This window comes from Podarcis melisellensis (assembly GCF_964234715.1).
Source record: "Podarcis melisellensis genome assembly, chromosome: 6".
In the NCBI taxonomy this organism is placed as follows: Eukaryota; Metazoa; Chordata; class Lepidosauria; order Squamata; family Lacertidae; genus Podarcis; species Podarcis melisellensis.
This window is the reverse complement of record NC_138538.1, coordinates 68,276,269-68,303,484: the sequence shown is the minus strand read 5'-3', so window position 1 is coordinate 68,303,484 and position 27,216 is coordinate 68,276,269. Positions and strand designations below refer to the sequence as shown.

Below are 27,216 nucleotides of genomic sequence, written 5' to 3'. Positions count from 1 at the left end.
CCCTTCTCCTTGTGCCCTCCATCTTTCCCAACATCAGGGTCTTTTCCAGGGAGTCTTCTCTTCTCATGTGGTGGCCAAAGTATTGGAGTCTCAGCTTCAGGATCTGTCCTTCCAGTGAGCACTCAGGGCTGATTTCCTTACGAATGGAGAGGTTTGATCTTCTTGCAGTCCATGGGACTCTCAAGAGTCTCCTCCAGCACCATAATTCAAAAGCATCAATTCTTCGGCGATCAGCCTTCTTTATGGTCCAGGTCCCACTTCCATACATCACTACTGGGGAAACCATAGCTTTAACTATACGTGCCTTTGTTGGCAAGGTGATTTGTCTGTTTTTTGAGATGCTGTCTAAGTATCTGATTTCTCCAGCAATCCGCCTCCCGCCCCTTTTAGTGCACAGTAGCCCTGCAGTTCCCTGGTCGGGCAGCGGGTGTCGCATGGCTCTCTCTCCCCCTCTGCTCCATCTCCCCCGCGGTTGAGGAATGGTTCGCTCCGGCCTCCCCGCTCTGCAGCAACATCCCTCCTCGCGAGCGTGTCCAGCCCTGGCAGGCTCCGGAGCAGATGCTGCCGCCGCTGCCGGGGGAGCGAGCTGGGACGCGAGGCGCACCCGCCAGTCTCCTTGGCCGTTGGCACCGGGCAGCCCCGAGCGAGGAGGAGCCTGCCGGATCTCGGCGGTGCCCGGGACCACAACGGCCCGGGGGGGGCGGTAGGTTGAAGGGACCCGCCACCCATTGCAGGTAAATGACAGCGAGCCGTTGCATCATTTAGGGATCATAGCTTTCCCGGTCCCTCGCCGCCAGCCAGCCAGCCAACCTGGGCATATTCTAAGCACAATAGCTATATAGCTCCAACGCCCCTTCTCTCCATATCTGTGTCCTGCAAAAAGGAAAGAAAGAAGAGCTGGGGGGGGGCTGCATGGGTGAAACTGCAACAAATAGGGGCGGGTGTCAGGGAAGGGGAGAGATGGGGCTGAAACCGCTGATGATTCAGCATCCTTTTTTGCAAAGAGGAGCTGAAGAAGGGAGCCCCATGGAAAAGGACCCCAGGAGAGCCCTTCTCCCCAGTTGCAGGAAAAGACCCAGTGGAAGGTGATGCCTCTAAGCCATCTGAAGATCTGCAGTGGTCGCTCACCTTGCTTTGTCATGTGCGCCCAGAGCTCAGCTGCGCTCTGCTCTTTCTGATTATTGCCATTATTATTATTATTTTCTTGTTCTCCTTCCCCTGCTGTTGGGGGAGAGAGGGGTGCTGCTCTGATTTGCACTGGCTTAACTGTGCCCAAGGGCTTTGTGGCACCGTTGCTGACAAAGATGTTTTGCTGGGGGAAAAAAGAAAGAGAAAGAAAGAAAGGCATAATAATTCTGGAGAGGTTTTCTTTTCCCGTGTCAGGGAAATGGGAGGTTGCAGGGAGGAGAGCCTAAATCAAGAATGTGTTGGGCCTAAATGATGAAATGCATTTGGATAAATGTCGTCTGAATCTTTCTGAACGTGTTAAGTCAGATCAAGACATTTCTTATTTTTTTATTTTAAACCACAATGACTGGAAGTTTTCAGCTTTGGTACAGTGTGCTTGCATGTACGATGGTGTCTTCATTTTGATAAGACGGAGGCACCTGTGTGATAGAAACTAGAAATGAACTGCTTGGCTTATGCCTGCAGAAATGGAGTAGGATAGAAAGAGGGCCAATTTATTAGCTTTGGACTTCCCACCCCCCTCGGTCTTCCCGCTGTATAGAAAATGAATGTTTATGGCTTTTTGCTTTCTTTTCTGAAGTATAAGCATGCAAAAAAATTCCCTAGGATAATGTGGCTGTGCTAACTCAGGTTGTTGACAATAAAAAATGAGAAGCACCATATGGAAAAAGCTGCCCTTCATTCAGAAGAAAATATTTGTGATATGGGTGATAATAGCACGGACTGTGGTTGTGGGGATTTCAATTAGGTATGCAAATGTTAAGTGTAATATTAGGTTAGGAGAAATATTAAGCTGTTGTGCGGGAAAGAAAAAAATGGTTAAAGTGACCTCCATCGTGCGGAAGCCAAATAATCCTTTAGAGGACAAATGGGTTTGTTACGACTTCCATGTTCTGAGCAAGGATGCTGTCACCCTGATTACACAGCAGAATGTGATGGGGTTATTTTAGGAGGTGGAAACTTTAGGGCAATGATGTGCTATTTTAAAAGAGCTGAGAAATACAGTTATTTTGAGAAGATTCTATGGGGCTTTCAGATAAGGGAGAAAAGTGCTAATGGGCTCAGTTTCAAGGGGAAGAAATGCATTTTCTTTCTTTCAGAGAAATTGTGGTTGCTGTAGTGCCAGGGCCCAATCTTGTAGGCAAAAAGGGAGATTACATTGCAGTCCTAAGTCAGTCCTATTGAATTCAGTGGGGAGTGCAGCCCCTAACCCCCCCCCCCCCGCTGCAGCCCTACATACACTTACTACCCAGGAGAAACCACCACTGGGACATAGTTCTGGTTGGACATGTATCCGATTGCACGGCCGGTCTTGGAAAATGCAGAATTCAAGTGCAGAATGTGCCTGAGAAAGTGAATGTAAATAATGGGAGAGGGGCAGATGACACCCTGTTATCAATTTGTACAACTATGACACAATCCATGATTATTCTCACTTTCTCCATCCTATGCTAATATGCAAAAGTACTTTTGGGTTGTCTTCATCCTTACAACAGCCATGTAAGGTAGATCATTTTTAGGTCTATTGAACAGTCTTTGTAAAACCCCTGGTGTTGTAGACTGGGTAGAATTTAAAGCACTCTCTCATTGGGCTGCAGGGCTACCCATCAGCTTTTGTCTAGAACCATTTCCAGTGGCAGAACCCTTCACTTTAAACAGAACTTTCTTTTACCATGATTAAAAATAAAATAAAAGCAGGGGAGGGTGTTGGTTATTGGGAGAGCCAGCCAGAGTGGCAACTTTTAAAAGCAGCGACCTTAGTGGGCAGGGAAGCATTGTTTACCCGACTTCCCAGCATTGTACAGCAGTGAGCAGTGGATCGGCACCCCACCAGATTCCCCACTGCTTGCCCCTCCTCTCTTGGAAACAGACCATGATGCTCCCTCTGGCTGCCCTGCTGGCCACTACTGAAATTTAAACTCTGGAAAGTACAACAAGGGGAAAGGAGAGGCAGGGATTCCTTCCTAGGGCAATTGCTTGAGTAGTCGCGTTTAATCCCCAGGATGCAGCTCAGTAGAAATCATACAAAAATCTGCCTTTGCAGTTTTTTCTTAGCAGAGCTCCTTGAATTGCTTTGCAGAACCCCAGGGTTTTCTGTAGAATACAGTTTGAGAAGCTTATGCTTGGTCCCACATCATATGTGATTATAGCAGTCAGTGTCTCCGGATGCAAGATCTTCTAGATACTGATTTCTGTAGTTTTGTTACGTCGCTCTGGCCAGGTCCTGATGTTTCTGTTGCACAAGCCTCCTTCTTTTCCTACCATGCTATTCCTTGTGCTGAAGAGTAGCGATCTCTTATTTTTTATGCTTCAGGCGTAAGGCTGTCTACCTGCCAAAGAACAGTGCCTTTGTGCGAGAGAAAAGTGTCCTGTCTCCCCTGGTCTCAGTAGCCTATTGCAGCTGCCCCTAACCTAATGTGCCCTCCATATGTTGTTGGATTCCAACTCCAGCCTGAGTCAAGGATGTTGGGAGTTGTAGTCCATCAACATCTGACTGGGGAACACTGGCTTGTTGTAACTAAGCCAAAGTCTGCATCATCAAAACAATTGCATAGCCTCCCCTGTTTACTCCTGTCTCTCTTTCCGTTTTTTGATTGTAAGCAGTGTTAGAAACTCAGATATATAAGCTAGGGGGCAAATGGCTCCTTAAACAAAGGTTACAGTCGCCAAAATGGAATGTCTAGTCGCCATTTTGAGGCAAGACGTCTCTAAAGTCTTTTTATCAATGATGGACTGACTGTGATTGATCCTCAATTAAACATCTGGCAAGTTCAGATGACAACCTCCGGCTAGGTTAAGAGCTTTGTGAACTTAAAGAAGAAAAGTCACTTTATCCAGGGACAGTCCTACCTCTTTTTCTTAATGGTGACACAGACCAGTCATAATGTAAGAATATCCTTCACAACTGTGAGCAGGGCAGTAGGGTGGGGGAAGTGAAGATGAGCGGCAGCAATTAGCTATAACGTTGTTTATTGCTCTTGCTCAGGCCACACAGAAAAGGCACTTTGGTTCCTGAAATTCATTCTGATGGTGCAGATGAAATATAAAAGGTAGAATTCTACAGGATGTGGTATTAGTCTGTGAAAAGAGTCAGGAGCCAATGACCCCCAGGTATGCACCTCCAGATGAAGGAGATGTCAGGTGCCACGGTTGCAAGTGGCTGATAGCCAAGTGCAAAATGTGCCTGGCTAATTTCAAACACTGATTGTACGCCTCTTCTGGGCAAAGACCTAAGAAACCTGTTGTTTGGGTGGCATCATGACTTTATAGCTGTCAGGGAACTGCCATCAGCTCAGAGGCGAGAGGTGGAAGGGCAGCTGGGTTACAGGGAACCTCCAAAGATCGTGAGAAGCAGCACTTCCTCTGCGGAGGAGGGAAGTCCCGCCTCTAGTGGGGAAGAGATGCAGGGCTCGGAGGATGCAAGAGAGAGCCAAGACACCGTGCATGAGCAAAGCGGGGAGGAGGGAGGTCCCCCTTTACCCACGCCCTCTCTGCGCGGTAGGTTTACGGGCAGAGAGGGGAGGCGTCGGATGGGGGTCAAGAGACTACTCTGCTGGGGAAGGTTTAAGGACCGCCCACTCCCAGATTCTACTAGTGACTGAGCAAGACATGGAATTGAGACGTTCTGCACTGTAAAAGTTTTTGCACCGATAATAAAGCCTTTTGAAAAGACCAGTAAGGATCTTGCCTGTTCGCTCTCAAGCAACCACGCCAGTAGGCATAACAATAGCGATAATAAATGATATCAACAATAGTAAGCTCCCCCAGTTGTGAAACGGTTCAAGCCACTTGGGGAAGAGGAAGGAAAGGCACTTGTACCAAATTGATAGGAGAAGGAGAAGGAGAAGGAGAAGGAGAAGAAGAAGAAATCTCCAAGGTGAACTAGACATGTGTAGATTCAGGAGATCCAGTGTTTTCTGAGTGAACCCTCTTCATCAGGGGCTTCTGTGCTCTTGGATGCACAGTAATTTTGAAGCAGAAGGTTTCCACTACTGTTGCTTTCAAGCCACTTGGCCTGGGCTCCCCTTGCCTTGCACCAGCCTTCCCCAACCGGGTGCCCTCCAGATGTTGGACTACAGCTCTCCTCACACCTGACCATTGGCCATGCTAGCTGGGGCTAATGGGAGTTGAAGTCCAGCAGCATCTGGAGGGCACCAACCAGTGGGAGGAAGGCTGCATGGTGGCAGCAGTACAGATGGCATTTGGTGGGGAAAGAGCTCCATATGCACAGCAGTGTAGGGTGCAAACTTATACTGTACAGTGGTACCTCGGGTTTAGAACTTAATTTGTTCCAGAGGTCCGTTCTTAACCTGAAACTATTCTTAACCTGAAGCACCACTTTAGCTAATGGGGCCTCTTGCTGCCGCCGCGCTGCCAGAGCACGATTTCTGTTCTCATCCTGAAGCAAAGTTCTTAACCCGAGGTACTATTTCTGGGTTAGCGGAATCTGTAACCTGAAGCGTATGTAACCCGAGGTACCACTGTACAGGGTCAGTAGTTTCCTGGATAGGAGTGCTAGACTGAAGAAAGGGAAGCACGCTTTCCTATTTTGTCAATTGCCAATTGATTTCTGAATGAATGTCCAAATACATTTCTTTTATCTGCAGAAAAGCCTGCTGCTGTCTAGATCCATGTATTATATACTTGGCAGTCTCTGGCCATGCTTAAAATGATCTCAACAAATTCAGCAGTGTAACCTCAAAAACAAAACAAACAAACAAACAAAACCAAGCACCGCTGCGCTGGCATACAATGCATACTTCTTAAAGTTCTGAAATATATGGTATTTCATATGGTCGATGTTTGATTTCTGGATATCCAGGTCATGGTGACCGCCTCTACTTTAACGCTTAAGCATTGCCATCGGTGCTGGGAACTGAGAATGTTGGCAAGAAAATGAATTGGCATCGACAGTTGATCCATTTGTTTCTTTGACACCCATAGTTTTAACTTTGTCAAAAGGCATCTCTTTGTTTTCCCCACTGTACATCCCTGACATCTTTCTGAAATTCAGCAGCATGAGCAAAACAGCAACGATATTTCTGCAGTTTGCCCAAGGCTATGGAAACTGGTGTCAGGATAGTCAGCATATGTCCTGCCATTTCTCTTTAATCTACTTTTAGCTGTGCAGTTTCTGCCCTTTGTTGTGTTTTTCAACACGGATTGTCATCAGAATGGGCTGGCGGTACATTAACATGTTGCCCTCCCCTGAAAAGCCACCTCCTGAATTCAGCAGTATATAATGGGAAAGAAGAGTTCCTTTTGCTTTCTGCAGATATGTTGATGTACGCTTCATAAGAAGTTGGCTACTTGAGCAGCATATTTTTATCACCAGAGTATTGATTTCCATGCAGTGTTTGTACTTGGGTGTGAATACTTGCAGAATGCGAGTTTGAGGTATCAAATGTAACTCATACCTGCCTTCTTGTAACACAGGTGCATGAGATAAAGGTTGGTTGCATCCTTTTTACAGCGGAACAGGCGTAGTAATGCACACATACATTTACACTTTCCGCAGCGTTTGAGCATGCACAATGGAGTGCAGAAATGCTTTGTATGAACTGACCGTAGGATTTTGGCTAAAAATTAAATCTGGTGGGCCAGTGTAAACCTTATTAGTGCTGAGTTTTCTTCACTTCCAGATCCCCCAGCAGCTCTGTTTGCTGCTTGCAGCATTGTCTGGAACAATGGGCCTATGAAATGCTGTTCAATTTATAATTCTCCTTTAGTGTTCCTTCTGTTGCTGTGTCTGCATTTCCTGGTGCATTTCTCATTTCTCTGCTGTTGGGTATAGTTTGTTTAAACCATGCTTTGTTTTGTTTTCCAATTGCGCCAGTTTCAAAGGCCTTTGCAGGCTGGTGAGCATCTTGGTGTTGGGTGGTCAAACAGATCATGGGATGAAGAAAGGCTTTAGGCTCAGACATAATAGCTAATGTATAGATATGGAACAACAAACATTGTGGCTTGTTGGCAGAAAACAAACCATGGTTATTTTGCGGGACTGCATACACACATTCAAACAAACCATTAGTGGGCTAGACAAGCCATGGCTTATCATTTTGTGTGAACCAGGCCATAGGCATTCAGTCGTGTCAAACAAGGGAGAACTGCACAGGCGACCATTGAGTTATGCATCTCCATCGCCATCTACAATAAGCTTTTCCAGGGGAAAGATTTTGGTGGGCTGAGTGCAGCTTATGTACCCACCCTACCCAATAATCACGGGCTTAGTGATGAACTAAGCACAATTTTTTAGTTTTGAACACTTAGAGAATGAATCTGTCTTCATTTCAGACTTTCGATCTGCAGTCATTACGATTAGACTGTTTTGAGGACGGAGATTTTCGCAATTGGCTAAAATACCCAGAGCTGTGAAAAATAATACAGTTGACAACTTTAATACGATGTTTTCAGCCGGCCTCACAACTTAGTTGTTTCTGGCTTTTCCTTGCGTATGTATCAGAAGGGGAAATGATTTAAAACAAAAAACCCCAATAATGTATTTTGAATCATTGTGACCCTTTCTGGGACATTATGGTGAAGGGAAGACAATAAACCTAATAAATTTAAAACAACGCCCCACCTCAAATGAAAAACAACCCTTTCTATAAGCATTGGCCTGAGACATCCTTCAGTGCTTCAGCTGCTTACAGCCCAACCTATATGCATGCTTGTTTGAAAACAAATCCGACTGAGTTCAGCGAGAGTTCAGTGGTGCGTAGGATTGCAGCCTTAGGCTTCGATGACAAGTTATGTTTTAATGGGTACACACTATAGATCTGCTTTGCATATGTTCTAAAACTAGTGTTTGAAGTGGAAGCATACATTTATTTCACCTGCAAATATATGCTGCCGAGAGCTGTGACTGTCAGTCTTTTTTCCTCACAGACACTCTAAATGCAATTTTCAAGCTTATTTCTCCATGCAGGGAAGTCTCACCCCCCCCCCCCGAATTGGCTTTCATTTCCTGCTTCTTACATTGCTGCCGGTGCTGAGCTTCCTTGGGAGGTGGTACTAAGACAAGGGCAGGATTGTGACCCAGTGGAAACTGCCTCCCCGCGAGAGAGTTCTTAATTGTTTTGTTTTTTTGGGTTGTGTTCTGAGACAATTTGGAATACACACTTTGGAAGATGAACCAGCCCGGAAGGAAGACATATGTAACACAAATTTAGCCATGTGTCAACCAAGTTATTTTTACATTTGCTGTGTGTGTGGAGGATACTAGCTGTATTCTTTTATGCTCATATTAGTCTGTGTTTACTTCCAAATTTGTCCTTGGACTGACATTTGCTTCTATTTTTAGCTGCTAAGAAGCATAGCTACATGCTTCATTGTGAAGGTTTTCATTTTGTTTTGAAAAGCACCTATGGCCTAGTTTGCTGGTACATGCTCTTATTTTGATCGCAGGGATGGAATAGGTTTCCCTTTCTCCATGGCCTGCAGCTTTTAAATGAGTATGAACCATCAGAGTACAGAGGGGACTTAAAATATGCAAATGGAGCTTATAAAATGGTCTTCAATGGTTATTAGTGACTTGGAGGCCCAACTTTTAATCCCACCTGGAAATATGGGATCCACTTCTAATTTTCCACCTGATGTGTGGCTGATACCAGAAGTATCCACGCAAGGATATTGCCTGTCTTGGATGTATTTTGTGAATGTCCCCAAAGGCAGGGGGACGATGGCAAGTTTCGGTATTAATAGTGGCTTCTCCCTCACATGGGAAAACTTGTCAGTTTTCAGACGCCCACAAGATGCATTAGGAACCTGTCAACACTCGTCTGAGTTTCCAACAGTAGCGTCATTTCTGTGTGTTCAGGAATCACTTTCTCTCTCTTCCATCTTTCCACCTCTTTCTCTTTCCACATTTCTGGAGCAATGTTGAAACATGAAGATAGAGAGGGAGGAGGAAGAGGAGGAGGAGGAGGGAGGTAGCAGGGCTGCAGGTGTTTGCAGCACACAATTAGAGCAGACCCTCCAAGTTTCCCTATTTTCCAGGGACGGTCCTGGATTTCCATAAGCTGGAATGTCCGGCTCTTCCTTAAAGGTAAAGGGACCCCTGACCATGAGGTCCAGTCGTGACCGACTCTGGGGTTGCGGCGCTCATCTCGCTTTATTGGCCGAGGGAACCGGCATACAGCTTCCGGGTCATGTGGCCAGCATGACTAAGCCGCTTCTGGCGAACCAGAGCAGCACACGGAAACACCATTTACCTTCCTGCCAGAGCGGTACCTATTTATCTACTTGCACTTTGACGTGCTTTCGAACTGCTAGGTTGGCAGGAGCAGGGACCGAGCAACGGGAGCTCACCCTGGGATTCGAACCGCCAACCTTCTTATTGGCAAGTCCTCGGCTCTGTGGTTTAACCCACAGTGCCACTCGCGTCCCAACTCGCTCTTCCTTAGGATGTCCCTATTTTCATCAGAGAAATGTTGGAGGGTATGTTAGAGAAGTGTGCTCTAGTAGCTCATACAATGCCACATGGTATCCCTCTCTGTGCAACACACAAGCTGATGTGCTTCATTGTGAGCCTTCTAATAAAAAGGTTTCCTTTTACTGACCCTGCGAACACGGTGCACTACTTCCTTCCAAAGTTGAAAGCAGAATAGGACAAAAGCGCAAAACTGGTAGAGGGGTGTGTGTGTGTGTTAAAGTGACCTAGTTTAAAAGAGAAGGAGGGAGGGGGAGGGAGGGAGAGAAAGAGAGAAGTTATTGCTGGTGCTCTTTCTCCTTGATGTATCTGCAGTGCTCTCTTAAGTGGTTGTACCAGGGAGAAGAAGAAATTCTGTTCTTAGAAAAATCGATCTGCTAGACTCTGAAGTAAATGCTGGGGCAGCAGTACAGCCAACACCAGTGAGCACATTTTGAAGATAAAGCACATTCACCTTCAGATCTTTCATCCTTTGCCAGTAGAGAGCAAGGCTGTTTGAATAACTCTGTTTTTGACAGCTAAATCCTTCTCAGAGATCTTCTTTATGAATACAGGGATTTTTAAACATGTGACCAAGATTCCTAGGCAGTGGTGATGCGTGACTATTACTTCTACTACTACTACTTCTTCTTCTTCTTCTTCTTCTTCTTCTTCTTCTTCTTCTTCTTCTTCTTCTTCTCCTCCTCCTCCTCCTCCTCCTCCTCCTCCTCCTCCTCCTCCTCCTCCTCCTTCTCCTCCTCCTCCTAATTCTACGAAATGCATTTCACTCCCATGGCCTGATTTTGACTATGCCTACATGGTGTGCGATTTAAAGATTATAATTTCCGAGGATCCCGCGTTGGGCTGCCATTATGGCTTTCATTCTGTACAGCGGCCAGTGCTAATCATCATAATTAAGGCTTGATGGAGGGGAGAAGAGGACGTTTCATCTAAAATGTCAATCCAGCCCCTTTGGGTCATTAAAAAGGATCCTTTGGGCACCCATTTACTTGTCTTACCAGCATTGCATCTATTTTACACTCCGGCAAGGCTACCTTGTGCAGAGTTCAGGCTGAATACTAACATGGGGCAGAGCTCTGATGTTGCTTCAGCGGCAGTCAAACTTGGACTGAGCAGTTGTGTCCCAATCGCAAGCTGTGCCTTCCCTGAAAGGGGACTTTCCAGTTAAAGGGGACCAGTCCACACCGACAGTCTTTTTACTTTATTGGAGCTGGGGAAAATCTGGTCTTCCTGGGGCTTCTGGGCTGGAATCGTCTGAGATGGAGCATGGTTGAACCCTCATCCTAAATGATTCACTACTTCCTTTTGACCGTGCAGAGTGTTTCACGAATACTGTGTCAGTAATCCTTGTGACAATCTTGTGTTGTTGTTGCCACATTGCCATGCAGATGCCTGTGGCTGATTAGGAGAGGCTTGCCTGAAGGGACCTGCCTTCTGTGTAAACATGGTCCAGCTGCAAGTTGAGGCAGGCATTTATGCATTTCCCAGATTGTAATGCTGTGCCAAACGTAGCAAAGCATATGCAAGTTTTGATTTGGAGAATTGTAGAGTTGGAAGGGACCACAAGGGTCATCTAGTCCAACACTCCACAGTGCAGGAATATTTTGCCCAACGTGGGGCTCGAACTCATGAGCCTGAGATTAAGCGTCTTGTGCTGTACCAACTGAGCCACTCTCACCTTCAGAGAATACATTAGCAGGATGCGGGTGGTGCTGTGGGTTAAAGCACAGAGCCTAGGACTTGCCAATCAGAAGGTTGGCGGTTCAAATTCCCGTGATGGGGTGAGCTCCCGTTGCTCAGTCCCTGCTCCTGCCAACCTAGCAGTTCAAAAGCCCATCAAAGTGCAAGTAAATAAATAGGTACCGCTCCGGCGGGAAGGTAAACAGAGTTTCTGTGTGCTGCTCTGGTTCACCAGAAGTGGCTTAGTCATGCTGGCCACATGACCTGGAAGCTGTACACCAGCTCCCTCGGCCAATAAAGCGAGATGAGCGCCCCAACCCCAGAGTCGGTCACAACTGGACCTAACGGTCAGGGGTCCCTTTACCTTTTAAAATGCATATTTATATTGTGTTTCTGTGGTGACATTTTGGTTCTAAATTGGATGGAAAAGAGAAGGAAGAAGGGACCCCGAGTCTGGGGTGGTGTTTGGGTGAGAGAGGCACAAAAGTTCCTGAAAGGTTTAGATGTGCCATTTTCTGGGTGGTTCCCCTTCCATCCTGCTTTTTTTCTTTCCTGCAAGTGATAAACAGCAGAGCTCTTTGTGACAGAGCAAGTCAGGCTACAATACAATTGCTAAATGCTAAGCACCCCTCTAAACTTTGGGGAACTCTTGCAGGTGCTCATGCTTTGAAATGGCTTCTCTGAATTTGCCTCCTAATCAGCAGTGGAGAAATTGTGTTGGTGGAAGAGGCATGTTCGGCTCAGCTCTAAATCTTCCGTTGTATAGTGGTACCTCGGGTTACATACGCTTCACGTTACATACGCTTCAGGATACAGACTCCGCTAACCCAGAAATAGTACCTCGGGTTAAGAACTAAGAAATAAGAAATAGTACCTCGGGTTAAGAGCTTCAGGATGAGAACAGAAATCGTGCTCTGGCGGCGTGGCGGCAGCAGGAGGCCCCATTAGCTAAAGTGGTGCTTCAGGTTAAGTACAGTTTCAGGTTAAGAATGGACCTCCGGAATGAATTAAGTACTTAACCTGAGGTACCACTGTACTGCAGTTTCCCATCTATTTAAAAGAAAAGTTGTCAGACTTCTCTGAAATGGAAGACATTTGCGGCATATTGCGAGATATTTCTCTCTCTTCCAAGCATAAAAATACACGGTCACCAGATCACGTTTGTTCTTAAATGCTGGTTTTAGTAATGACATGAGCACAAAGCTTTCCTGCTAACTTCGCGAGCGGCTCTTCCTGCGTGGTGCTGAGTTCTGGCGCCAGCATTTCAAGGCAGGATGAAGACTGGGCACCCTGAGGTCAGGGTTTGCAGTGACTTGGAATTACAGATCCAGTGGACCTTGCAATGTCGTCATGCTTGTCGCTTGGAGGCAGCAGAAAGTTAGCTTGTAAATTGAGCTGGGTTTTTCATGGCTTTGCTTTGGGGTAATTGAGGTCGAGAAACACGTGTTTCTGAATACACAGACCCTCCATTTCCATTAATGCAGGGAAGGGAGTTAATTCCTTGCCTGACCCTCCCATTTGTTTTGCAGTTAAGGTGCCATATTATGTTTGGAGTCTGGTTTGACAATGTGGGCTTCCAGGTGTGGCCTGTCTGTTTTCAGGTGATTCCAGGTTCAGTGTCTATTATCTCTCGGGAGGGCTAGGAAAGACCACTGTGATCCAGCACAGAACAGGAACCTCCTTAGCTTCATAAATTGAAGCTGACTCCTGAAAAGACAGAGGTGTTATGCGTGCTGAGTTCTCAAATCTGTGAAGTGGTAAGATGCCCTGCTCTGGGTGGGGTTGCAGTCCTCTGAAAGGAGCAGGTCCATAGTTTGGGGACTGGATCCAACCTTATCCCTGGAGGCTCAGGTAGCTTTGGTGACTAGGAGTTCCTTTTTCCAGCTCTGGCCAGCTACAGACCTTTTGGACATAGATGACTTGTCTATGGTACTCTATGCTCTGGTTGCTTCCAAATTGGTCTAGTGCTATGTGCTCTAAATGGGCCTGTCATTAAAGACAACTCAGGAGCTGAAACTGAACCATTTTTTTTACATTGGTGTGACCCGCCCTGGTACCTTCTGGTGAAGGGTGGGTGGGTGGCGGTGGTGGTAGTAGTAGTAGCAGTAATAATAATAATAGTAGTAGTAATAATAATAATAATAATAATAAATATGATGTGTGTGTTCCTGTGTCTCTAAAGTTTACCTCTGATTCTGGACTTGTAAAAGAGTATTGGGAAATGATCCATAATGACTTGAAGAAATGTTTAAAAGTCCTCTCCCAAAAAACCCAGAGTCCTTTACTTTCCCAAAAAACCCAGAGTCCTTTCTGTTGGGGATAATTCCGACTGAAATTCCCAGGTTATTTATGTATGCTACTACTGCGGCCCGTGTTTTGTTAGCCCCCAAATGGAAAACGAGTGAGGTCCCAGCTAAAGAATAATGGAAGCTTAAGTTGACAGAATATGCACAGCTTGCAGACTTAACATATAGAATAAGAGCACTAGAAGAACATACATTTAAAGAAGATTGGAAAATGTTTGTTGAATATTGGGAAGTAATTGTGTACAGCTGAAAACACTGTAAACAAGTTTTGATGGATGCAATAATGGAATAATGAGTGGTATAGTTTTTGTAAAATATGCAGGGATTTATGATATGTAAAATGAACCATGGAAAGAGAAGAAGGGAAGATTGATATCTTAAAGATGCTGGTCTTCAAAGTCCTAGTCCAGCCCTACACTGTAGGAAAACAATATAAGGGGAAATTATAACCCCACCCCTCCTAGTCCTGCTGTCCCAATCCAATTCACTTGGCTGCATTGGGGGCTGGGTGGAGTTAAAGGAATGGGCCATCTGAAAATGGCTCACCAATATTTTTTCTAGCTAGGACCTTATTGCAGTTGGGTGTAGGAACTATGTCTCCAAGGACAAGGAAAGGCTGCTTGTTAGCAGCTGTTCTGATTTTTCTTCTTTTGTTACATAATCAACACTTTTTGAACTAACGAGTTGAATCGCAACGATTATGTTGTTCCTGCAATCTGCTGGCAGCAACTGAAAACATGAAACCCTTTTGCAAAAATAGCCAAGGTGATGTTCTAAGAATGGCTGGCTGATTTGCAATGTGTTCCATTAAAACTAATCAGTTGAAACGCCAGTTGTTACTGGATTCCCTTCCAAATATGCATTGTTGAAATCCTTTCTCAGATTAGCCTGATATTGCATATGCCATGTTATTACATTTTGGGTGGGCTTGGCCCTGGAAGTGGACAAGCCCAGATCTCAACAATCAAATAATTTGGCCCAGCCCAAGACCTTATCAGAGATGCTCTGGAGAGACATTCTCTGGCCTTCGCTTGGTTCTAGCAACTTGTAGAGGGAGGCAAGATAATGTATTGGCCCAAAGTCATACCTTTTCTCTCACTCTGTATAAGCCATGGTTTGTTTAACTGGGTTAGTTCATTTGTTTTACTTCTGACTCTGACCCAGCTAACCATGGTTTGTTTGAAGTTGACCCAGCTTGGAGATCTATCTTTGCCTAGTAAGCCAAGATATGCATGAGCCCAGTGCTTGCATACTCCCTTTTCACATCACTGCTTTCACCCTCTCTTTTTGGTACTCCATGGTCGAAGAGTTCCTGGGTTAATTAACCTTGGTTGCCCATTATGTCCAAACTGTTTTGGAGCAAATTGTGATCTGAAATGATGGTTTCAAATCCTGCTTTACTTCAGTTCTGGTAACCACAGTGTTCCGGTTTGGACATAATGGGAAGATATGGTAATTTATTATAGGAAGTATTCAACCATGGCATACTATGGTGGTGGTAAGGAGTGGCACAAGGCTTCTGCACATCGCAGCTTAATAATCCAACATGAATATCCAGAGACCAAGCCAACAGTGCCTACCTTGGCACTGTTGCATGCTGATTAAGACTGGAGGCAGGCAATGTTTTTAAAAGAGAGTTGGAAGTGGCAAGAGAGCAGCATCATGGTTTTCTGTGGCAAACAACACACATGTTACTTTTGTCCCTCTATCATCTGTGGGCTTCTGAAACAAATTCAAAAGCCTTTTACCAGAGGCAAAAGTGAGTCAAGTACATGTACAGTGGTACCTCGGGTTACATACGCTTCAGGTTACATACACTTCAGGTTACAGACTCCGGTAACCCAGAAATATTACCTAGGGTTAGGAACTTTGCTTCAGGATGAGAACAGAAATCGTGCTCTGGTGGCGCGGCGGCAGCAGGAGGCCCCATTAGCTAAAGTGGTGGGTGCTTCAGGTTAAGAACAGTTTCAGGTCACAAACGGACCTCCAGAACGAATTAAGTTCTTAACCCGAGGTACCACTGTATCATGAGTGGGAATCTTAAAAGACTCAGTTCTTTTTCTGGAAGCTTTTTCAGAGAGCTGAAGATTTAATAGAGAATGGAGCTTTCTGCCCCAGTACTGATGAGCATTATGTTCATCTACCCATTGTATATTTTTAATCCTCCTGAATGAACAAAATAGGCTGTGTCGATGGCGTCCCATGCACTTCAGTGCAAGAGGCCAAGTTTTTCCTGCTCATCATTTACATTAATGCCATTCTGTAGCTGTTCTTGGAGTGCCTGTTCCTTGTCATCTGCAAGCTTTTTTGTTTATAGTCCAGAATAAGCTATTGGGAGTGCAGTATGTGCAGTCAAGTCTATAACTGGCCAGAAAAGCACTGTGGTTTGTAATGCACTCAAGACATGGCATTCCTCCTACCCTTTTAAAACTGTAATATATTATGCATCAGTCAGGAGCATAGTAGAGCTTCTGTCATCAGTATTAATCTGTCATGTTAGCAAAAAAGTGGTTTCTTTCCTGATAGTTATGTGGTTTCCCCTCCCTTCCTGTGACCATGTAGCAAGTTTAAATTGGTTGTGGCTTGAATTTGACAGGTTTGGTACTTTTACATCATAGCTACATTTTTCCACAATGCTACTTGATGTAACTTTGGAATAAAGAGAATGCCCATGGGTGACAGTCAGCTAAGTTTTACTCAAGAGTAGATCAATGGTCTTCGGCTGGTTCAGACTCACCTCAGACACCCAACCTTCAACTATGCTGGGCAACATCCGGAGAATTTAGTGGCTGTAATGATTATTCTGCATGTCTTTTCTAAAACAATATGTGAGATCAAATTTTAACGCAATAAATACTGGAACATGTTTTGGAAAATTCCATCTTGAAGTTTATGGGTTGGATCTGAAGGTTCTCTTCCTTTGACGCTAGAATCCGATTCTTAATCTGTACCTTTAAAAAAAAAACCAAAACCCACTGCTTTCTAACCTTGCATTTTACTTTGTCCAAAGTTATTCGTAATGGGTTCATGTCTTTATTAAATGCAGGCACCTGTTTCTTTTTTGGAACTGAGTTTCGCCACAGTCTTGAACTGACATGGTATGACAAGAGCTTTCAGAGAACTGGCTTGGAGGGCCTTTGAAGTTTCCTGAGTGCGTGCAGCAGGATTTGGGCTCAGCTATTGCACCTTACCAGTGACCATGCCATCCTTGCCCAATGAAGGAGGTAGGCTTCCACCTTGCAAAAGTATCTTGGTTATATTTGGTCAAAGACAGACGTTGCAAAATTCCAAGGCCTGCCAATGCTATGTACGGGATTGGGCAGCGCACATGCACCACCTCTACTGCATATGCCATAACTCATGGCACGAAGCATATTTCTGATCCCTGCCATTCTTTCATATTAAAAGGGGGGTGGGAGTGGCTAGTTCCAGGGTTACCTGAATTATGTGCTTCCTGATGTACATGCATATAAACCGTGTTCCCATGCTTATGCTGTGTATACAAAGTGGGAGAACCACACACGGTCTCACTGTTCCTTCATATGACCAAGGTGTATTCTAATTTGTATTTTAAGAGATTTTATAAAATGCTCACATTATATTAATTCAGAGAAGAGGTGTGTAGAAAAACGAAAGTGCAATATGTTTACCCAAAAGAATAAAATAAAATTAAGGGTACAAGACTGGAAGGTGAGCTGCGGACAGTAATTTTAAAATGCCATTCAGAAAAGGCCTGGGCACCTGAAATAGTCTTGTGCATGCACCTAAAAATACAAAATAGCCCTGCGCCTGCATCTCGTTGGAGCAGGACTGAGACTGAGTGAGCTGTAAATTGCTCCAAGATGTTTGCAATACCTTATCGACCTAAACCAAAGGGAAGTCCTCCCTTTTTAATTTGGTTTTTGTACTTTTGTTATGCCTCCTAAGACCAGGCGACAAAGAAACGTACCTATGTGTTCAGTTCATCTTTTGTAACTACGTGCAAGAACTTTGTGATGGTATTATAGAATTTTATCCCCCCCCTCCCTATTTTTAAACAGATAACCAAGGGACCTCTTCTCTGACTTTGAGCTCGGAGCTGCCTTACCAAAGCACAATAAGGAGGAAAGTCAGAGAGAAGAAAAAACACGGAGCAATCACTGCGAATGTCGCTGGCACAAAATATGAGATTGGTAGCAAGCTACATATTCTGCTTACCTTACAATTAAATTATGTGATAAGAATAAAGAAAAGTGGATGGAGCAAGGACAGTTACATAGCTAAAAAAGCTTCCAGGTCAAAGTATGATAGAACGTGATACTATTGCTATTGTGGCTTGTGGGTTGCCATGGGCATCTTGTTGGCTACTGCGAGAAATAACCGGGCTACCCGAATTTCTGGTCTGATCTTATTATGTTCTTAGGGAATTGATGAACCACCCTGGGATCTTCGGATGAAATATACAAATTTAAGTTAAAAAAACTATTATAAGTAGCCACTGAGAGAATAGCTCAGTTGGTTAGAGCATGGTGCTGATAATGCCAAGGTTGTAGGTTTGATCCCCACATGGGACACTTGAGTATTAACTGAATTGCAGGGGGTTGGACTAGATGATTCTCAGAGTCTCCTTCCAACTCTATGATTCTATAAACCCAGACTGCCTTTATGAAACTCCTAATATTTCCCCACCCAGGCACTGATCAGGCCTACAGCCTGCATCAACCTTTGCTGTATGAGTCGCACTTCCAGATGTTTTGGATGCAGAGTCAGCAGCCAGTCTTAGCGCCCTAAAACTCTGGTTTATTTATGCTTGGTTGAAATGTCACCTGAGAGAGAATAGCTGCTTAAAGGCTCAGTCCCAGTTCTGTAAGAGCTCGCACATTTGCTGGAATGTGTGCGTTAAGTGCCTTCTATTAAACCACCCCAGCGTCTAACGTTTAACAGGACTACTCACAGTGCATTAAGCTCAACGCCTCACCCATTTCACATTAATTTTACACATGGCTTGCAAAAGAGCAGAGAGCGCATTTCTTGCTGGGCCGGAGGTTGGCTTTTTACCTTCTGAGTTTAGTCACAGGAAATTAGGTCTTGGGGGCTTATGACGAGGGCGCTGTCATTGGAATAGTCTTCCTGTAATTACCATTCAGAACACCATTCTCTGGAGGGGGTTGTATGGCAGGTCTCCAGCTGCCCTTTCCATAAAAAGATTTCCATACTCGTAGAAATGCAACTGGGTCTTCTGATATCCCCTCTGTTTCATCATAAGACTCAAGCTTCGCTCTGTTGCCTTTAGAAACATAGGAAGAAACAACAGGAAGCAGCCCAAGCAGACCTCAGTATTGTCTACCCTGACTTGCAGCGGCCCTCCAGGGGTTCAGGCTTGGCTCTCTCCCAGATCTACCTGGCAATGCTGGGGATTGGATCTGCATGCCATGCAGACGTTCTGACCTTGAGCTATGGCTCTTCCAGGTTTGATCCCCATATGGGACTGCTGCATATTCCTGCATTGCAGGGGGTTACATGGCCCTTCCAACTCTACAGTTCTGTGATTCCCCTTTGCTCGTTTTACAGCTGTGACCTCTCCCCCTGCTTTGGTATGTCAGGCACGAGCAATCGCCCTACCAACCTCTTGTGTGCACACCAACAGATTTCTGTTTGATTATTTATGCCTAGATAAGAAATCACCCTTGCTTGTGAGGTCAACCTTCTCATCCCGTTTCAAGCCAACATGCTGCTGCCGATCTCATGTCAGAGATGCGGCTGAGAACTAAATAGGTTATTCCTCAATCATTTTTGGTTGAGCGACAAGCTCTTGTCGGTTCCTTTAGCAAGCTAATGTTTGCTCCCAGCCCCAGCAGCACAATGATTAAAACTATGCAATCGGCAGGATTAGATTTGCAAAATTAAATATCGCGAGGTGAGCAGCACAAGTTTTTTTTTAAAAAAAACCAATAATAGCCTGTGTGCTAGTACTGCTGTATGACTAAATTATGTGTACTTTCCCTCGGAGTCTAGTTTGATTCCCCCCCCATGTACCTATTCCTCTCTTGCAGTACGTGTAGTAATTGAAGAAATGGGCTATGTAAAGACTCGGGACGACGATGAGACTGCAAATCTCATCTGGAGTGATTGCGCCGTGCAGCAGGAAAAGATTGCCGAGCTCCGAAACTACCAGGTACAAAGAAGAAATAACCAGGTAGCCTTGGGCACCTTGATCAGGACAGTAGAAAAAATAATAACATTTCTGTATTGCTCAACCTTTGTGTGTGTGTGTGTGGAGAAATCTGTATATTTGATTGTGCATTCATGATTGTGCATTCATGCTTCTACTGACATAATGGGAAGCAAGAGCTGACTTTCTTGTTTGTAGAGGTCTGCTGGATTTCATGGGGGGGGGGGCGCGGTGATGTGCAACTGATTCTGCATTTGGTGGTTGCACATTTCTCTCCACACACACACAAAAATACCTTTTTGCTACTGCTGCACCACCTGAAGCTGATGGACAGCTTTTCTTGTTCCCAAACCAAAAGCTGGCAACATGAGAAAAGCACTCTCAGGCTTCTGTTCATTGGTTAAATACAGTAAGCAAGTGAAAGTGTTGGCATGCTGATTATATGTCTTCATTCAAATAGGCCCTCGCCCGATCTGCGTGCCTATAAGTCAGTCACTACTTCTATGTAGATGAGTTTACCCAGATATGCCCACCTGAAGAGCAGCCCACTGATTCACCCTTTCCTCTGTGTTTATCAATGTGCCTTTGCTCTTCTGTTTTTGCTTCAGTTTTCCTAAAAGGAAATCTGATTGCCCAGAACTTAGTTAATGGAGTTCCACAAAGAGGTCCCAGTAACTAGTGTGCTTGGATGTAAGTCTGGGAGATCAGGGGTAGTCACCATGGTTCTCCCCAGAAGTTGAGGACTCCAGTTCCCATCCTCCCTGGCCATTGCCCCTGGAGCTGATGAGAATTGTTTCCCACACCTTGCGGCCCATGTCGGCTACCCCAAGTCTAGATCCTGGCACGGCCGTGAACCCAACATGGTGCCCCTTTGCTTCTCATGCTGCTTCATTTAAAGGGAAAATGTTGATAATCCTCCACGTGCGATTGCTGTAAGATTAAAGGGGGTAGGAACGATAAGGCCCCATACATTGCTATAAGTAGGAGGGGGGTCACATCACTGCACAGTTCAAAAGTTCGTGTGAGGGCGGTTGTGGAGCTGTGAAGGCTAGCTGCATCTCCACTACACGCCTAATCTTATTCCTCCTTTTGACACAGCAGTGGAACGTGGGGATATGGCTCTTGCATGCAGCAGAAGTTAGGAGCAGCTCATGCAGCCCCATAGCTCTCTTATATGGTCTTTCAGTGCTTGGCAGGGTGGGGTGGGGTGGAGAGTGAGTGCCTGAAACCCAGTACAGTGGTACCTTGGTTCTCAAATGCCTTGGTACTCAAATAACTTGGAACCCAAACACTGCAAACCCGGAAGTAAGTGTTCCAGTTTGCGAACTTCTTCCGGATGCCAAAAGTGCTCTGTTTTGAGTGCCACACTTCCGATTTGAGTGTTAAACTGAGGTCTGTCTGTTTTTGCTATTTATTTTGTTTTGGATTTTTTTGCGGCTTTTTTGTTTTGTTTTTGTGAGTGTATGGAACCCAGTTCAGCTACTGATTGGTTGATTGATTGTGTGACTGCAGTACATTATTTATTGCTTTCATTTTATGGATCAGTGGTCTCATTAGATAGTAAAATTCATGTTAAATGGCTGTTTTAGGAGTTGTTTTTAAAAGTCTGGAACAGATTGATCCATTTTGCATTACTTTCTATGGGAAAGCATGCCTTGGTTTTGGAACGCTTTGGTTTTGGAACAGACTTCCGGAACAGATTAAGTTTGAGAACCAAGGTACCACTGTAATAATTAAACAGGTCCATGCTGTCTAATAGATTTCCAGCATCTACCTAGCATAATTAATAGCGGTCTCTTGTAGGTACTGATTTCGTTACAAGTCTAAAATAAATTCTAGTAAGTTCAATTGCTGACCCTTCCCTAACGTATGTCTTTCCCTCTTTTCTCCCGCCAGAGAATCAACCACTTTCCAGGAATGGGCGAGATCTGTAGGAAGGATTTCTTAGCAAGAAACATGACCAAGTAATTTCCTTTTTAATTTTTGTGTGTAAAGGAATGCAGGTTAATAAACTCTTTTTTTTTTTGTAATGTAGCATTGTTTTCTGACATCTAGGGACCTTGTGGGTCAGTTTTAGCCCCCGAGTTTTATCAAGACCCTGTTGTAACAGATGGCTGTGTAGTTACAATAGTTATGTGGAACGCTCTGATTTAGAATCATCAGTTCTCTAGAATATCATTTGAATGGGAGATACAGAAAGGGAGGACTGTTCATTCCATGACCTACTATGAAGAAGATGGGCCTTCTTATGGTCTCTTTTTTTGATGGACTTTCCTTATGTTGTTATTACTGTGGCCCGATCCTCTGGCTTGACTGGTTAGGGAACTGCTCTGCACACTCTTATTAGAGTGGTAAAAAGCTTCCAATAGCTGATTAGCCCCAAAATGGAAAACGAGTGAGGTCCCAACAAATAAGAGTGGTAACTTCAGCTGACGGAATATGCGCAGCTTGCAGACTTAACATACAGAATAAGAGAACAAGAAGAACATACGTTTAGAGAAGATTGGAAAATGTTTATTGAATACACGGGGGAAATTGTGTACACTTGAAAACGTTGGCAGCATTAAGATAAATTCAATAGTGTAAAGAGGTTTTGATGGATGTAATAATGGAATACTGAATGGTTTAGTTTATGTAAAACATGCAGGGATTTATGATATGCAAAATGAACCATGGAAGAGAAGAAGGGAATATATATATATATATATATATATATATGCAGGTTTTGGTGTCCTCGGGTGTCTTCCCGTGTAAAAGTTGGGGTGTCTAGGCGACGTTTCGACGAGGTCTCACTTGTCATCTTCAGGCTGGTGCTTTCGGCTTCTTGTTACTGGAACAGAGCAGGATCTCAGTGTTTGAGTTCTTATAAATACTGTTGAGGGGGTGTGGTGTATAGCCTCCAATGTTCTGGGCAGAGAGGAAGTTCCCAGGCTAGTGTGCCTTTTCTTCTTTTGTTCCTTAATTACTTGAGGGATATCTTGAGTGATTTCTTGACTAAGTGCAGTACAGCCTAACTAAGTTAGGCTGTACTAAGTGCAGTACAGCCATCTTCTCAGAAAAACTCTTCACAAAGTTCAAGAGGTCAAGACACAAAGACTTTAGCAACTAATCCACACCTAATGACCCACCTAAGTGGTACTCAGGATATCACTCAAGAAATCACTCAAGATATCCCTCAAGTAATTAAGGAACAAAAGAAGAAAAGGCACACTAGCCTGGGAACTTCCTCTCTGCCCAGAACATTGGAGGCTATACACCACACCCCCTCAACAGTATTTATAAGAACTCAAACACTGAGCACCAGCCTGAAGATGACGAGTGAGACCTCGTCGAAACGTCGCCTAGACACCCCAACTTTTACACGGGAAGACACCCGAGGACACCAAAACCTGCATATATATATATATATATATATATATATATATATATATATATATATATTCCACTAGCTTTACCTCCAAAGAAGTAGGGAAATCTTTCCAAGCAGCAGACAAGAAATAAAAAGATGGGTTTTGTACATAACCATTTCCCCAGGGATGTCTTAGTGCATGTGTTCCTCAGCTAGGGCAAAATGCCTGTTTGGTTCTTGGACCAATGTCTGGAGCTTTGAGCGGCCCTGGTCCCTGCTGTTGTTGGGATATTGCCAAAAGGCAATTTTCTGCACAGAGTCCTTTGTGTGGTCTTGATGAGAGCTCCCTGCATAAAGTGAAGGTTATGAGATCAGGTCCCTTTGTCTGTGTTTGTGTCTGTGTGTGAAGAATTAGGATTTTGAACAAAGATATAGACCAATGCAACACCTGCTATCTAGCTCCTTATGGTCACCTAAATTGTTTTGTGTGAACTGTGTGTATTGGTTAGATTCCCGAGAATCTGAGCTTTTCAAATTAAAGGCCATGTAGCTTAATGCAGATCTGCAGAAAGAAATTAAAATTCTTGGGGGGAGAGAGGAAAACAGGCTAGGGGTGTGGAATTATGGCTCCATCCAGTTACACAGATCATTTTTGATTCTGGAGCCCAACTCAGAGAAAAAGTACTATTGGGGAAAAGAATTCTGAGGAGGGGATATGGCATAGGTTGCTTGCAGGTGGTTAGCATTCCTCCACTGCGTGTTCCTTTTTCTCTTAAAATTGGACCACTCACCCTCATTTATATGAGGGTGGGACAGTTTAAAACATGGGTCTGCCACCTTGGCATTTAGCTTAGCCCTAGAACAAAAAAAAAACAACTTGGGCAGATTGAACAATTTTGAATCATGGGCTTTCAATCTCTCAACAGAGCTCACCCCCCTTTCCTTGCCTTGTGCCCCTCAAAATAGGGTCAGGCGGGTTGGGCGATTCCCCCCCCCCCGAACAGCATGCAGCGAGAGGCGGGGGATTGTTCTGTCTGGCAGGCTGAAATGCTCATGCAGATACGACGTTTGTGCGACATTGAATCATACCCATTAATTATAGCGTAGCTGGGAGTTCATTTTAAGAAAGCATGCTGTAGAAGTGGCAAAACAAATCTCCTCGCTTTTGTTCTAAAGAGGATGTCTAGAGGCAACTGTGTGAATGGGAAAAAAAAGGGAACAGTGACAGGCATGACAATGGATCTGAGGACACCAGCTGAGAAAATTGGATTCGGCAACAAGCCCCATTGCCCCATATTTTCATCTCTTATCTTCTCATCCCCGCCTTGGCTTCAAAAAGTTAATACATTCTGATGTGCAATTCAGAGCTATTATAAAATAAGGAAGTAGATGTGCTTAGACTTTTGTCGTCTGTTGCAGTCGGCGTTTGGGTTTAAGGTACCTGCTTCCATTTTGCCTTTTGCAGGGAGGGAGAGAGACAGAGAGAGAGAAAGAATGAATGCCTTCTATTGCTATATAGGGCATCCCGTCTAATCTACAAGGCCTTAGAGCCGCTCTTGATAAAGAGTCACTTGCTTTTTCATATCTCTATTATATTAGAAAGGGCTGCCAACAGTGGTGTAGCGTGGGAGGTGCAGGGGGGCCGGCAGCACCGGGCGCAACATCTGGGGGGGGGACTGCGCTCGCGCTCGCAGCTTTCTGCTCCCTGCTAAAATCCATGGGTTAGGGGGTGCAGATTACTTGCCTTGCCCTGGGTGCTGACAACCCACGCTATGCCACTGGCTGCCAAGACTCATGAGGCCAGTAATATGGAAGTGCAAGAAAAGAGGATCAGAAGCAGCTCCAGAAGGAACATAGGAAGTGGCCTTATACTGAGACAAACTATTGGTACATCTGGTCCAATATCAACTACCCTGGAAGTAGCTTTCTGAAGGATACAGTAGGGATCTTTCCTAACCCTAGATGCTTTAGTTGAGATTCCTGCATTGCAGGGGGTTGGACTAATTCAGTGGTGGCCAATCTCGGCTCTCCAACTGTTTGGGGACTACATTTCCCATCATCCCTGACCACTGGTCCTGTTAGCTAGGGATGATGGGAGTTGTAGTCCCAAAACAGCTGGAGGGCCAAGTTTAGCCACCACTGGACTAGACAAATCATCAGGGTTTCTTCCGACTCTATGATTCTATGAACTCCTTGACGTTCTTCGTTCAAAGCATGTGGTCTACCACTGAGCCCTGGGTAGGAAATCTGGGCCTAAATATAACATAGCCCCCTTCTGAGCACATCTTTATATTTTACACATGTGAAACGGCCATCCTCTTGGTTCAAATGGGAATAAGAACAGGATCACATCTTTCCATTTTAGGTGCTCGTAGTATGCTCACCTTGATTTTGAAAGGTGTAAGTCCTCTTTTGATGAGTCTTGTTGTTCTGTGCAGAGAGGTATCCTGAGTTTAAACTTGGTCCAGAATAGGAGAGGGAAATGTTCACATTTGCAAGTTAATTTCTTGGCAAGAAAGAAAGGTGGAACAGAGGAAAGTTCTCTGGCATGAGCTCCATTAGCTTTCATTCAAAAGGGACTTACGTAAGTGGCCTGAGGCCCAGGCAAAGATTGAAAGTATTTCAGCTCACTGGTGGAAGGAGTTGTTCCTAGGAAAAAGAAAGCTCCCATATGTGGGTTTCTTTCTTTCTGTGGATTATTGTCACTTTTGCTGCTAATGAGATTTCCCCATCTTTTGTCTTGTGGATTAGTAAGTGGGAAAGAGGATCAGCTGTGTGCATCAGCATCCCTGAGCTCTGAATTACTGAAACAACCACCAAGTGTATGTGAGTCTAATCTGTTAGATGGCATACTTTGGATGATACAATACTGAGCCATTGGCCCCGTTCCTACAACCGTGTTTATCACCTGATGACCAGCATGCACAAAAGACGTCACAAATCACGCTCAATCACGAAGAGGGTTCATATCGCCTCATGTGGAATGCCTTTCAATGGATGGACATCCCGGATTGAGTGAGATGAATTGGCATTTCGTTTGAATGAAAGAATAAGTCCCGTTGTCGCTTTTGTAGAAGTACAAACATCAAAAAACCTAGCTGAGCTGCTAAACGAGACTAATACAATTTTGTGTGTGATACCTCGGTTGTAATCTGAGTCACTGCAGTGCCAGTATTTGGATCTATAATGATCCTGAGCACAGCAATAAAAAAAACTACATTGGCAATTGTGTTTTGTTGCGCCGTTAGCGAGTAGTTTTTGTGACAGGCTATCTATTGTACTGAAGCCTTGATGTTCTTGGCTGCAGTCCTGGTTTTGCAGATGTGCTTGTCAGTTTTTTCAACTTTCGTAATGAGGCAAGAAATCTGAAGCACAGACCTTCTTTCCAATGGCAGTCCTGTGTAATCTCCTTGTGGAATTAATACATTGCATCCAAAGCTCTTAGGTTTTTGTTTGCTGTCTACATGCCGCACGGGGTGGCATACTGGTACTGTACATCTTTCTTCTGATGTTTCCCTACACAAACAACTCTTTAAATACCTGAAACATTGGACATATTAAGGTTCCCCTTTACATCAGAAGTATCAGTGAATGGAATGAGCGATAATTCCCATGAATGTGTTCCTGCCTTAGTCCCCTGTAAATGAAGGAATAAACTGCAAATAGTGTAAATGGTACAAATGAAAATTCTATCCCTTAAGGGTTTCCCTGTGAGTTGTGGGAGGAAGTTTCAGACTGTGCAATACATAATTGAACTCAGGAAAAGAGAGAAATCCATGCATCCAAATATTAAATAGCAAATCCCCTCTTGACTTTTCTGTAATCCTGCTGTCGTTAAGTTAATAAGTCTCTGTTACGTCGGCAAACCTTTGTGGTGATACTACACGTTACAGGTAGTTTTTGTGTCGTTTTGGTACGTACCCTGTTCATATTGATGACCTTGGGTGGAATACGATGTTGTGTAAGCGATCTCCTCTCATACAATGGGACTTCCTCTTCCTCCTCACTCCCCTGCAGCCTGTTCACCTCCCAGAATCTGCTCTGGAAGGTTCCTAATTCTCTAGAGCAGATTTTGAGGGCGCTGTGGGGAGGAGAGGTAAGTCAAGGCTAT

The 27,216-nt window shown here is 44.5% G+C and overlaps 1 protein-coding gene across 4 annotated transcripts in view; it reads left to right on the top strand.

The window, feature by feature from the left end:
• TTLL7 (tubulin tyrosine ligase like 7) overlaps window positions 1-27,216 on the top strand; it is a 77,719-nt gene that overhangs the window by 10,400 nt on the left and 40,103 nt on the right. For 2 of the 4 annotated variants that reach the window (XM_081914155.1, XM_081914153.1), the window contains exons 2-5: window positions 16,652-16,829; window positions 17,646-17,777; window positions 19,638-19,759; window positions 21,653-21,720. In XM_081914155.1, coding sequence (XP_081770281.1) covers window positions 16,805-16,829; window positions 17,646-17,777; window positions 19,638-19,759; window positions 21,653-21,720 — 347 coding nt within the window. In that variant the 5' untranslated portion in view covers window positions 16,652-16,804. The other 2 variants (XM_081914154.1, XM_081914156.1) reach the window with 2 other exon arrangements.